General features: G+C 34.7%; 2 protein-coding genes across 2 annotated transcripts; one reads left to right on the top strand and one right to left on the bottom strand.

Moving 5' to 3' along the window:
* The first annotated feature begins 359 nt into the window (after positions 1-359).
* LOC104113811 (nuclear intron maturase 3, mitochondrial) lies at positions 360-3,314 on the top strand. Its single transcript, XM_009624101.4, has one exon. It carries the CDS (start codon positions 416-418, stop codon positions 2,675-2,677), a length of 2,262 nt encoding a protein of 753 aa, XP_009622396.1. The 5' UTR covers positions 360-415; the 3' UTR covers positions 2,678-3,314.
* A 6,612-nt stretch (positions 3,315-9,926) lies between these two features.
* LOC104113810 (probable calcium-binding protein CML35) lies at positions 9,927-10,903 on the bottom strand. Its single transcript, XM_009624099.4, has one exon. It carries the CDS (start codon positions 10,792-10,794, stop codon positions 10,117-10,119), a length of 678 nt encoding a protein of 225 aa, XP_009622394.1. The 5' UTR covers positions 10,795-10,903; the 3' UTR covers positions 9,927-10,116.
* Positions 10,904-11,150: the final 247 nt, after the last annotated feature.

Here is an 11,150-nt window from a genome sequence, read left to right as displayed (position 1 = left end):
TAGACTGTTTGATAGATTCTAGATTAAGTGCACATATATAAGTTTTCTCTTAAACTTATTCAAGATATTATTTCCACCCTTTAATCTTACGGACGATTTTTACCATTATTCTTAGAATTAACAGACCCACCTTCACACTGAAATTTACTTCCAAAATTACATTTTTCTCACTTCCAAGACTCCAAACCTTTCAACTCTTTCCTCTTCACCTAATGTTCAGTTCAAAATTAAATTAAGCGATAAATTTCTATATGAAAAATACTGGAGTACTTAATCTATATTAATTGATTTGACGTAAATATTTAAAATTTTACCTATATATAGCCATAGGCTACTTATTAGCTGATTCTACCAAAAAACTTCAAATTGGAAGTGAAAATCACACAAAATTTTCTCGTGCACCCTCAAAGCTTCAATGCTATTAACTCTCAGAAGAACCAAACCCACCTTTACTCTGCACTTTGCTTCCAAGATTAAACCTTTTTCACTTCCAAAACTCCATCTTTCAACCCTTTCACAATCAGAAATCAAGAACTTCATATTCTCCAATTATAACCATGGAAAATTTCACAACCTCCTCAAAAACATCATCTCTTTACCCTCTTTCCTCCTCACAGCTTGCCACAATCTCAAACCCCCAAATGACAATTACAAAACTACCCCCCAACTCACTCTTTATTCTGTTTCAACCCGTTTTTTCTCACTTCAAGAACTCTCTTTTCAGCTCTCTACAAACCAATTTGACATCAAAGATTGCAGCTTTATCATAGGTAAATCACTTGTGCTTCCTAATTTAAAGCTTAAAGTAGTTATTGAAGCTATTAGAATGGTTCTTGAAGTTATATATGATGATAGGTTTGTGACTTTTTGTTATGGTGGACGTGTTAATATGGGCCGACACACCGCTATTCGTTACCTTAAGAACTCTGTTGAGAACCCCAGTTGGTGGTTTACTGTTAATTTGAATCCTGCCAATTTTGAAAATAAGCATGTTCTTAAATTGTGTAATGTTATGGAAGAGAAAATTGATGATGTGGCATTGATTGATTTGATAAAAACGCTGTTTGAGTGTGAAATAGTGAGTATTCAATTGGGTGGTTGTTATTTAGGTAGAGGGTTTCCTCAAGAATGTGGGTTGAGTTCAATTTTGATTAACATTTACTTTAATAGTTTTGATAAGGAGATTCAAGATTTAAGACTTAAAACGAGTAGGGAGAATCCGAGAGTTGATGCTAATGAACTTGATGAGGGATATTCGGGGAACGCTTTTTATAAGCCATTGAAGATATATGCAGTTAGATATTTGGATGAGATATTGGTTATCTCGTCGGGAACAAAGATGATGACTATGGATTTGAAGAGTAGGCTTGTTCAAATTCTTGAGAAAGATATGGAATTCGGTATTGATAAGGTTAGAACTGTTATTCATAGTGCTACTTCTGAGAAGATAGAATTTTTGGGAATGGAGCTTCGGGCAGTTACACCGTCTGTGTTGCACCCACCGATGTCACAAAAGGCGATTAGGGCGAGGAAGAAGTACCTCCGACAGAAAGAAGTTAGAGCTATGGAGTTGAGAAATGCTAAAGAGACTAATAGGAAGAAATTGGGAATGAAGATATTCAGTCATGTATTTAAGAAGTTGCAGCGTGGTAATGATTTCAAAACTGATTTCCCGATTGAGAGTGAAGTCAACCAAATTTTTGGATCTTGGGCTGAAGAGGTCATGCAAGACTTTTTGGAATCTGTCGATGAGCGTTGGGAATGGCACCGGATGCTCTCTACTGGTGACTTCCTCTCTTTGAAAAGAATCAGAGATCAACTGCCGCGAGAACTAGTGGATTCTTATGACAACTTTCAAGAACAAGTTGACAGTTACGTAAATCCTGTCAAAGCAAAAAGAGTATTAGAGGAACAAGTAAAGAAAGCAGAGGAAGAAGAGGAAAGGAAATACTCTGATCAGACAGTTGCAGATCTGACAAAGTTATGCATCAAAGTCGAGGCCCCCTTAGAAATTGTTAGGAAGGCAGTTAAGCTGGTTGGATTTACAAATCATATGGGCCGTCCTAGACCGATTAGTTTACTTATGGCTCTTGAAGATATTGATATTATCAAGTGGTATGCCGGTATAGGGAGAAGGTGGCTTGATTTCTTTTGCTGCTGCCACAACTTCAGAAAGGTGAAGATTATAGTATCTTATCATTTGAGATTCTCGTGCATCTTGACTTTAGCGGAGAAGCATGAATCCACGAAGCGGGAGGCAATCAGACATTACACCAAAGATCTGAAAGTTTCAAATGTTAATGGGGTTGAAGAAATGTATTTTCCGACAGAAAGGGAAGTCAAAATGATGGGTGATAATGATCTTATTGATCCAAAGCCTGTGGATGTTTCTCTCGGAATGGCATTGATAAGATTAGCTTCTGATGAGCCCCCTTACCGATGTGCTGCTCATTTTTGCGACAGAAGAGATACGATTGTCTACAGGATTAGGGTACTTAAGAAACTTCTTAATTTGGATCCGTCGGATAGAAGTAAGTGGGTTCCAGGAATGGGTGCTATACATGAGAGTTTGAACAAGAGATGCATCCCTTTATGCTCAAACCATATTAGTGACTTGTACTTAGGTAGACTAACTTTGCAAGACACTGACTGTGCTTCTCTTTTGCATGTGGATTAGTTGAAGAATGCTGTAAACTACAGTTTTTATACAATGAGAATACACCCACTAAGTCGAAGAAGTATGGTTGATTACATGTTTTACTTCATATATTTCCTCGAGATAAGTTTGTTATCTACCTAATCTGCACATTATTGTTAATCATGCTTTAAAGTTGGAAGAAATTTCGAATATAGAAAGAAGTCATCACTATAGCACATGTACACCATAGGTGCTTAGGCATCAGCACATCATTGAAGTTTTTCCTCAAGAGTTGAATACATAGTTAACTGTTCATTGGTAAAGAAGGAAATGGCTTGATTTACATTTGTTACGTTCAGAACTTTGAAACACTAAATATTTGCTGTAAATATAATTACTTCTTCTATTAAGGAAAACAGGTGGTGGCTTGTAATAACAATGTTCTCGTAGTTGGCTTGATAAGAGAGCATAATTTCGAAAACATGATTCCAGCTATACGCCAACACAAGCATTTCTTCTAATAAAAGAAATGTCAAGATGATGTGATCTGGTACTTATAGATTTACAGCCTTAGCTCCATTCTTTGATTAGACGAAGTTTGATTATTTATCTTTGCTCTGCTCTATTTCTGTGAAAGAAGAACAATGACTGTTCAGTGATTAGGAGTTGATGAAAAGGGAAACATATTCGTTCTATTTTTTCAGTAGCTCAGTTGATGAGAAGGTGTGGTTCTGAAGATGTTATAGGTATCTCGGAATTTGAATTTCAAGTTATCTCTTTCTTTTTAGTTTGAATCTTTAATGTAAATCAGCTTTTCTGGTGCTTGTGCCGGTTAGTGATCTTAGAATAGAAAGCTCCTTTTAAGTTACTTTTCTCTAGGTATGTGTTTCTTTCATGTTTTATTTGGAGTTAGAATGGGGTCAATATTGTGAAAAAATGACATATTTGGAACTTTGGATGCAAAACCCTTCTCTAGTATTACATATTTGGAACTTAGCTTTCAAAGCACCCTCCTCTTGTTGGTAATATTACTTTCATGTCTTTCAAATTTACCTTGATGGATCGAGAGGCATGTCTTAGTAATGCAATGGTCTTTCGACGATCAATAGTTTATATAGATAGACTAGCGGCAAATTTTCTTCAATGAAGAAATTAGTTCTTGGTCTCAAGTATCACATATAACTTGTAAATGCAGAGGCTGAAAGAGTTGATTGATCATGATCATCCTTAGTGTCCTTTGTGGATATCTCATGTACGGCACGGTTATTGTATCTTTTATGTTTTTTTTTCTTTCTATCTCATCTATGGAAAGAGGGAATGATACATGGCGGGGTATACATGATCATCTCGACTGCAATTCGAGTTGCATTTAGTTGGCAATTCAGCGCCGGTAAGGACCCTCTCTGCCTTGCTTTTAGATCTTGAGTTGATCTTATGCTCTATGATAGAAGAAAAAGAGTTAAGTCTCATACTTTTTCTATTCCTCTTACTATGTCTATGTTTTTTCACTTCATATTGAAGTATGTTGTAATAGCATAGTCTTATGGGTGGATCTCTGTGTATGTGTCTAGTGTGTGCCTTGTGCATGTAGGTGAAACTTTTTTTTTCGCACCTAAGGGTGTGGCCTAGCGATCAATAAAGTGGGGCTAGAAATTTGATGGATAGAGTTATTTGGTACCTGTTGCTGGTGTGAGCTAGTAGGTATCCGGTGGAATTAGTCAAGGTGCTAGTAAGCTGGACCTGACACCGGGGTTATAGAAAAAAATGTAGGTGAAACTTTTTACCAGCAAACAAATTATTGTTCTCAAGTATGTCTTAAGTTTTACTTGGCTTCCAAACTATTACTACAAAAATACTATGTTATTATTTGATATAGACTTACCTATGCTCGAATTCACATTAAAAAAATTAGGTGCTTTGATTCTCGTACTCCATCTTCCTCTCATAGAGCAATCATAAGGCCAGTCACCAGCATCGTGGTTGATCTAATCAAAGAATATTTGACATTAAAAAAGAAACTCATTGTATTTCTTTTTCATATAATCCAACAATCCTGAATGCTGAAGAAGAAACCATATTTTATAGCAAGTGTTTTGACTTGAAACGCATAATTAACTCCTTTTTTCTTCTTTATATTTTACCTTGTATACGTTTTTACGAAGTCAGCAAGTTTGAGTCGACTTCTTAATTACTGCTGGTGTGAGGTAGCAAGTGTCTCATGGAATAAGCTAAAGTGCGCGCAAGGTAATTCAGAAATCACTCTTGTTAAAAATAAAATAAAAACATATGAAAATTGGTAGTTCACATCTGTTGTCATTTTGTTGTCATGTTGGCCAAACACTTAAAACTAGGAGTACCTTTAGTTGATAACTTTGCCAACTACTTCGACTGTACCATAGAAAAAACCAATTCAAAAAGGCCCCTCTTTTCTTTTTGGCATTTAGCATTTAAACTCATTTTCTAGATTAACTTGGATTAGAGCTGGGTATAATTCCGTTAAGGGGTAAATGCCGGGTAAACTCACTGAGTAAAAAAGGGAAGAACGGCAACAAAGCATCTCGTGTTAGCTCAGGTCCGGGGAAGGGGCGCACCTCAAGGGGTGTAATGTAGGTAGCTTACATTGATGCAAGTATTTGTGGCTAATTTTACGGCTCGAACCAGTGACCTATAGATTACACAGATATAACTTGCCTTTGCTCTAAATCATCCCTCGAGCTGAGGACTCAAACCTTAAGTCTCGTATAACAATAAGGATGGAAGGATCCTAACCATCGTGCCAAACCCCTTGATCGCGACTTAAATCTTATCAATAAAAAGAAACTATGTATTAAATCTTTGCACCTAAAACTGAAAGCAATTAATTTCCATGGAAATTTTGATTCCCCTAAAGTCCAAAATACACACTATTAGCTGTCACATCTTTTATCTTTTAATTCCAAGCCAATTGGTGAAGAAAAGTCTAGGCCATATATTGTCTTTTTACTAACTCCCTACGAAGTTTCATGGAAGCTAAAGACTGATCCAAAAACAAGAAACATCACAAAATTTCTCAATCAACGAGTTGGTTTTATGAATGATTACCCAATTTTTATTTTGTTGTAATAAAATAAAATTATTTTTATACTAAAAAGTTGCTTAATTTGACCCAAATATCATAAGAGTCGCTAAATAATTTATTATAACCTAAGAATTACTTTGACTTTACCTAAATATCCGTAAAGTCAAAGTTAAGTGACTCTTTTGTTATGAAAAAAATGTTTACTGTCTTTTTGAGATATTTAAGCAAAGTTGAATAACTTTTTTATTATAAAAGTTATTTAAATGACTATAGTGCAATAAAGTAAAAATTAAGTGATCATCGGTGAATTTACCTAGAATAAAGATAGTAGCAGCCTTGGAAAAAACACTCCGTTTCTTGGAAAATAGTCTTGGATTTTCTGTCTGTTTGTTCAAACAAGGCTTCCCGATAATATCCTTTTTATGACTATATTTATGTGTTTAATTATTTGTTTTTGAAATGGTTGCCACAATTGAATAACGTTTACGTATAACTTGTCTGATCATATCCCAAATGTTAGAAATTTGTTTAACAAATTACTTAAAATCACTAACAAATGCATAATCCTCGAATTCTTCTTTGTTGTTAGGTAACAAAAAATAAAAACAATTCAGAGAAATTCTTTTTTTATGTTCTCTACCAATTATCTCGGGTTCGAGCCTGAAATTTTGGTAGGAAGTATTTTTCTTTAAATATTAGCATTATGCAGCGTGAAGTCAAATTAGTTGGTCTCTAAGGAGGTATGAAATACTGAGTGAGAAATCAAAAAAAAAAAATCTATTATTAATCAAAAAGAAAGTCTTCCGTAATGTAGCTTATTATTTAATTGAAATACAAATTATTCTTAGACATTCTCTCATTCATTCGTACGACCTCTTTTATCAGCATTAAAAAAATATTAAACCATGTTATTATATTATCACAGTTACGTATGGTGGCAGCATAGTCGGACATGCTAATAAAATATTTTCAGTTGTACGATTGGGTTCGAGTCACGCTGGAGGGAAGAATGAAAACACTATAGATCTTCCTAATTTGGGAGGGGTTTAAAAAAAAAACTGTACGATACCTATAAACAAATTGATTAGGTACGTATAATCCTTATGGGAAATAATTGGAAATTGAGTTTAACTTCAGGTTACTTTAACGATAAAAGATAACCATATTTAATAATATTGATCGGTAACCTAAAATAAATAAAGTAGTAAATAGTAACATAAATATAACATAATTTACATTGACGTTGTAAAATATTTATTATGTTGTTAGTGAATATATTATTTGAGCCGATGGTCTACCCGAAACAGTTTATCTGTCTTCTCAAGATAGGGATAAGATTTGTATACACACTGAAAGTACGGGGGGGAGGGGGGGAGAGGATAAATTGTAGCCGATTTAAAAATCTTAGTTGACTAAGTATGAGTTTAGTTGACCAGACTTTGCTCAGTGATCGATTTCAGTAGAGATAAACTAAATGAACAGGAAGGTAAAGAAGACACAACAGTTTTTATACTAGTTCAGTACTGGTGTGGCACCTACGTCCAGCTCCCTTAGGTCACAAAGATTCTCTTAGATCTTGATAAATATTTATAGCAGTGATGGTTTTAGTGCGTTCACCACCAACGATATACAACAACAGTAATTCTTTACAGTATTGACACAACTCTCGTTTTGTGTTCTAACTCTTCCTATTTTTTGTGACACTAGTAAACTCAAGAATACAGTGTTTGTACTAAAAACTAAAAAGGCTTAGAAATAGATGATGTAGTTGCGTGCTGAATCCTTGAGTTTGCCAATTTTCTTATAGGAAAGTTTTGAGTAGTCGTTGCAGATTGATCCTTGATTGAGGCACAAAAAATTCTAAGAGATTTGACCCAAGGGGTGCCTCTGAATCCTGCACGAGATGGACTGGATTCGTTTACGTATATCCATAATCAAGGGAGTGATTTGTGGCTTGACTTGATCGATCAATGTTGAGTATCTCTAGATTTCGAATCAATCCTTGAAGCGGCTGCACTTGATTTGTTTCCTTTTTGATAGTCTTGACGTTCTTTGATTTAGCATTGTTCTAACTTCTTTTAGCACCTGTCTTTGATTTTGTTTCCTTTTTGATGGCCTTGACATCCTTTGATTTAGCATTGTTCTTGCTTCATTTGATCTTGTTTCCTTTCTGATGTCCTTACCAAAAGGACTTCCTTTGAAGTAGTACTATCATTCTGATTTCCTGTAATTAACTGGATTAAATAGATACAGTTAGATTTGCACTATTGTCATTATTGAAACTTAGGTGTAACGCACACTACCATTATCAGACCTCACTCGTGAAACTATACTGAATTTGTTATTATTGTTACGGCGCATACAACTTAAATAAAACTTTAAAGCTATTTGCATCTCAATTCGTGGAAAAAAAAAAACTTCTCGTTTCTTGAGGTTCGGTCAAATTATCATTATTATATTGTTTATTTACGACGCTAAATGAAATCTCCAAGATCATTGCAGTTGTTCCTAGATATTTGCTTGGCCATTTATCAAGTCTTTTTGCTAATTGCAGAACATGCCCGCATGTGACATGGATCAATCTAGGAGCATATAATTTCCTAGTTAGTCCATTTGACCTCAAGTTCTTTTTGTCAAGAAATAGCACTCTTATTACTCGCAAACATCAACTGATACTTAATTTGAGGCGGATTCTGGATTTAAACTCTATGAGTTTAATTTTTAATATTTTTGCATTGAACCCATTATATTTTTTAAGTTATGAGTTCATATATACTATTTTTATAATTTTAATAAATTTTTATGTATAAATTTACACTCTACGTCGAAAGTTATAAATTCAATTAAACAAGTCGTCAATGTATTACATCCGCCCCTGTATATGGTATCCTTGACAATGGGCGGGTCGAAATAAATAACGGACATATTTCTAGATTGGCAAGTTTTGAACGAAGTGGCACATATAATATCGCAGATGAATCCTACATTGTAAAGACTAAAGACGTAAAGGAAAGGAAATTGAAGCGCTATAAGATCAGTTGGACTAAAGTGGACAATATGTGTCTGTCGCAGCTCAAGGCTATAGCACGTATTATCTGCTTTGGTCTAACGGACCCTGTGAATTTGTTGATTGGACTATGCATGCCATTATTGAGCGCAAAATAATACAAGCTAAATATCAAATATGCTGACGTCGTTTGCGCAAAACTCTACATATACCAATATTAAAAATATGCATTGTCTTGTGATTGAACAATACATTAATTTAGTATATAGTTACCACTCCCTTGTGGATGGTAAAAGATAAGAATGTGATTGTGATATGACAATTTTCTTTGATCTTATCGTTTCCCCTACAGATATAACCACTCATCTTACTTTGAAAAGGGAATTCACAAATTAATGATCTATCCTTTAGACATAGAATTTAAATTATATATTCGTTTGGCTCGTAGTTAAAGTTATGTCGGGATCATGATGCTGAAACTTTAATATTTAGATTTGAGATTAATACTCCTAGAATTGTTTAGTGCGTGCAAATATATTTTTACTGATGTTATGCTAATATTAGTATCTCATGTTAAATCCCTATAAAATAATATAGTATTCTTTATATCGGAGATTATATAAAACCAACCAAGAATAAAATAATTTCGAGTTCTATACCGAAATTATAAAATAAATCACGGTAAACAAATGACCCTTATATATAAAGAACTTTTAAGGCATCAATATTACAATAATAATTGTGCATCATCCTGAACAAGTTGAAATTTATTATATAAATCATCATTTATTTTGTTAAGCTCAACTCATATCTAAGTTGTATGTATATTGTTATAATATAATATATTATTTGCATTATTTTCTAAATTAACAAATTATACTTACTAAGCATAATTATTTATTGTTGCAGGTTCCTTTAATTTGACAGTGTAAATTTTTTTACACTCTCGTGTATACAAATTCAAGGATCAGGATTACAAGAGACATGTTTTTAACACTCCATATATATATATTTCAGTTTATGTAATACAATTTTCTTGTTATTTTGTATCAAACAAAGTATAATATTGAAAAAATAATCTAATTTAAATATTTTTCAGGCACACAAATAACTTTATAAGTTATATCGAGATAAGAAAAAATCCCAAAAAGGAACAATATTGTGCTAGTAATTATAGAATCTAAAGAGATATATATAGCATCCAGTGCTTAATATATCATGGGTTAAAAAGGATGGAATTTGTTCTCATTTTATATATAATATATAGACAGCTCGATAAAACTTCCAAATATAGATCAATCCTAGCCGTTAGATTAACCCAATCAAGAGTCCTATTTGATCCCAACCCTTGATTAAACACAAACCCATTCTCCCAAATAAAACAAAATAATAAAATAAAATGACTGTTTTTCTTCATCTCTGATGTTCCATCATAAGGCAAAAGTCCTCGAAGCACACGAACCCATCTCCATTTTTATCCACGCTTCTTATCATGCGCCTACAATCCTCTAACGTGCACCGCGCATCGCCGATCATTCTAAACACGTTGAACAATTCCTCGGCGGTTATTTTCCCGTCGTGATCGGTGTCGAAGAAATCAAACGCATCTCTCATCTCGTCTCCACCGTCTTCCGCCGTCGTCGCCTCCGTAAGCTCAAACGCCGAGCTAATAATCCCAAAATCCTCCAAACTTATACATCCATCGCCATTCTTATCCACTTCGTTCAGTAACGATATCAGCTCCTCCTCACTCGGCGGCGATTTACCACCAACTCGACTCAAAATCGCCTCGAGCTGTTCCTTCCTTATTTTACCATCTCCGTCGCCGTCGATGAGTGAAAATGCTTGGACTAGGTCGGAGTAGACGCCGGAGTTGGAAATCTCCTCCGACGACCAATCTTCAGCGGAGATCTCGTTGGATAACGTCGTCGGCAAGACGCTCGTAGGAGTAGAGAGGCCGTTGTAGGGCTTGTGAAGGGAATATTCCGACGATGTTGTACCGGAGCTGAAAGACGGATCATCGGATCGGGAAATGGAGCGGGTTTTTTTGGACTTGAAGAACTTTTTGGGCAAGTTTTTGATAAGCTTCATAGTTAAGAATTTGCAGAGAGAAAAGAGAGTTGGTGTGAGGAAAGAAAGAGGAAGAAGCTGAGGTTAAATGGAGGGAAGGAGTAGGAATCCATAGTAAGCTTCGAGGAAGCTTCGTAGAGAGAGAAAGAGGGAGATTTGAAGAGTATTTATTGGAGGGTTGTTTTGTTTGGTAGTTTGCAAATACTCTCCTGATACTCAGGAGCATTTTTTGTTTTTTTTTTTAAAGATTTATTTTTGGATAGTCTGAAAAAAACAATTTGGATAGTACGAAGAGTATGTTTCGGAAATAGTATCTTTACTCTTTCGAGATAGGCATAAAGTCTGTGTACATACTATTCTAATCAGACTCCACTTAC

This window comes from Nicotiana tomentosiformis, chromosome 4, assembly GCF_000390325.3.
Source record: "Nicotiana tomentosiformis chromosome 4, ASM39032v3, whole genome shotgun sequence".
Classification (NCBI taxonomy): Eukaryota; Viridiplantae; Streptophyta; class Magnoliopsida; order Solanales; family Solanaceae; genus Nicotiana; species Nicotiana tomentosiformis.
The sequence above is the reverse complement of the archived record's forward strand: the minus strand, read 5'-3'. Positions and strand labels throughout refer to the sequence as shown.

Bases quoted from the DNA above. Each gene is read 5' to 3' on its own strand.
- LOC104113811 (XM_009624101.4), top strand. From the start codon at position 416: ATGCTATTAACTCTCAGAAGAACCAAACCCACCTTTACTCTGCACTTT.
- LOC104113810 (XM_009624099.4), bottom strand. From the start codon at position 10,794: ATGAAGCTTATCAAAAACTTGCCCAAAAAGTTCTTCAAGTCCAAAAAA.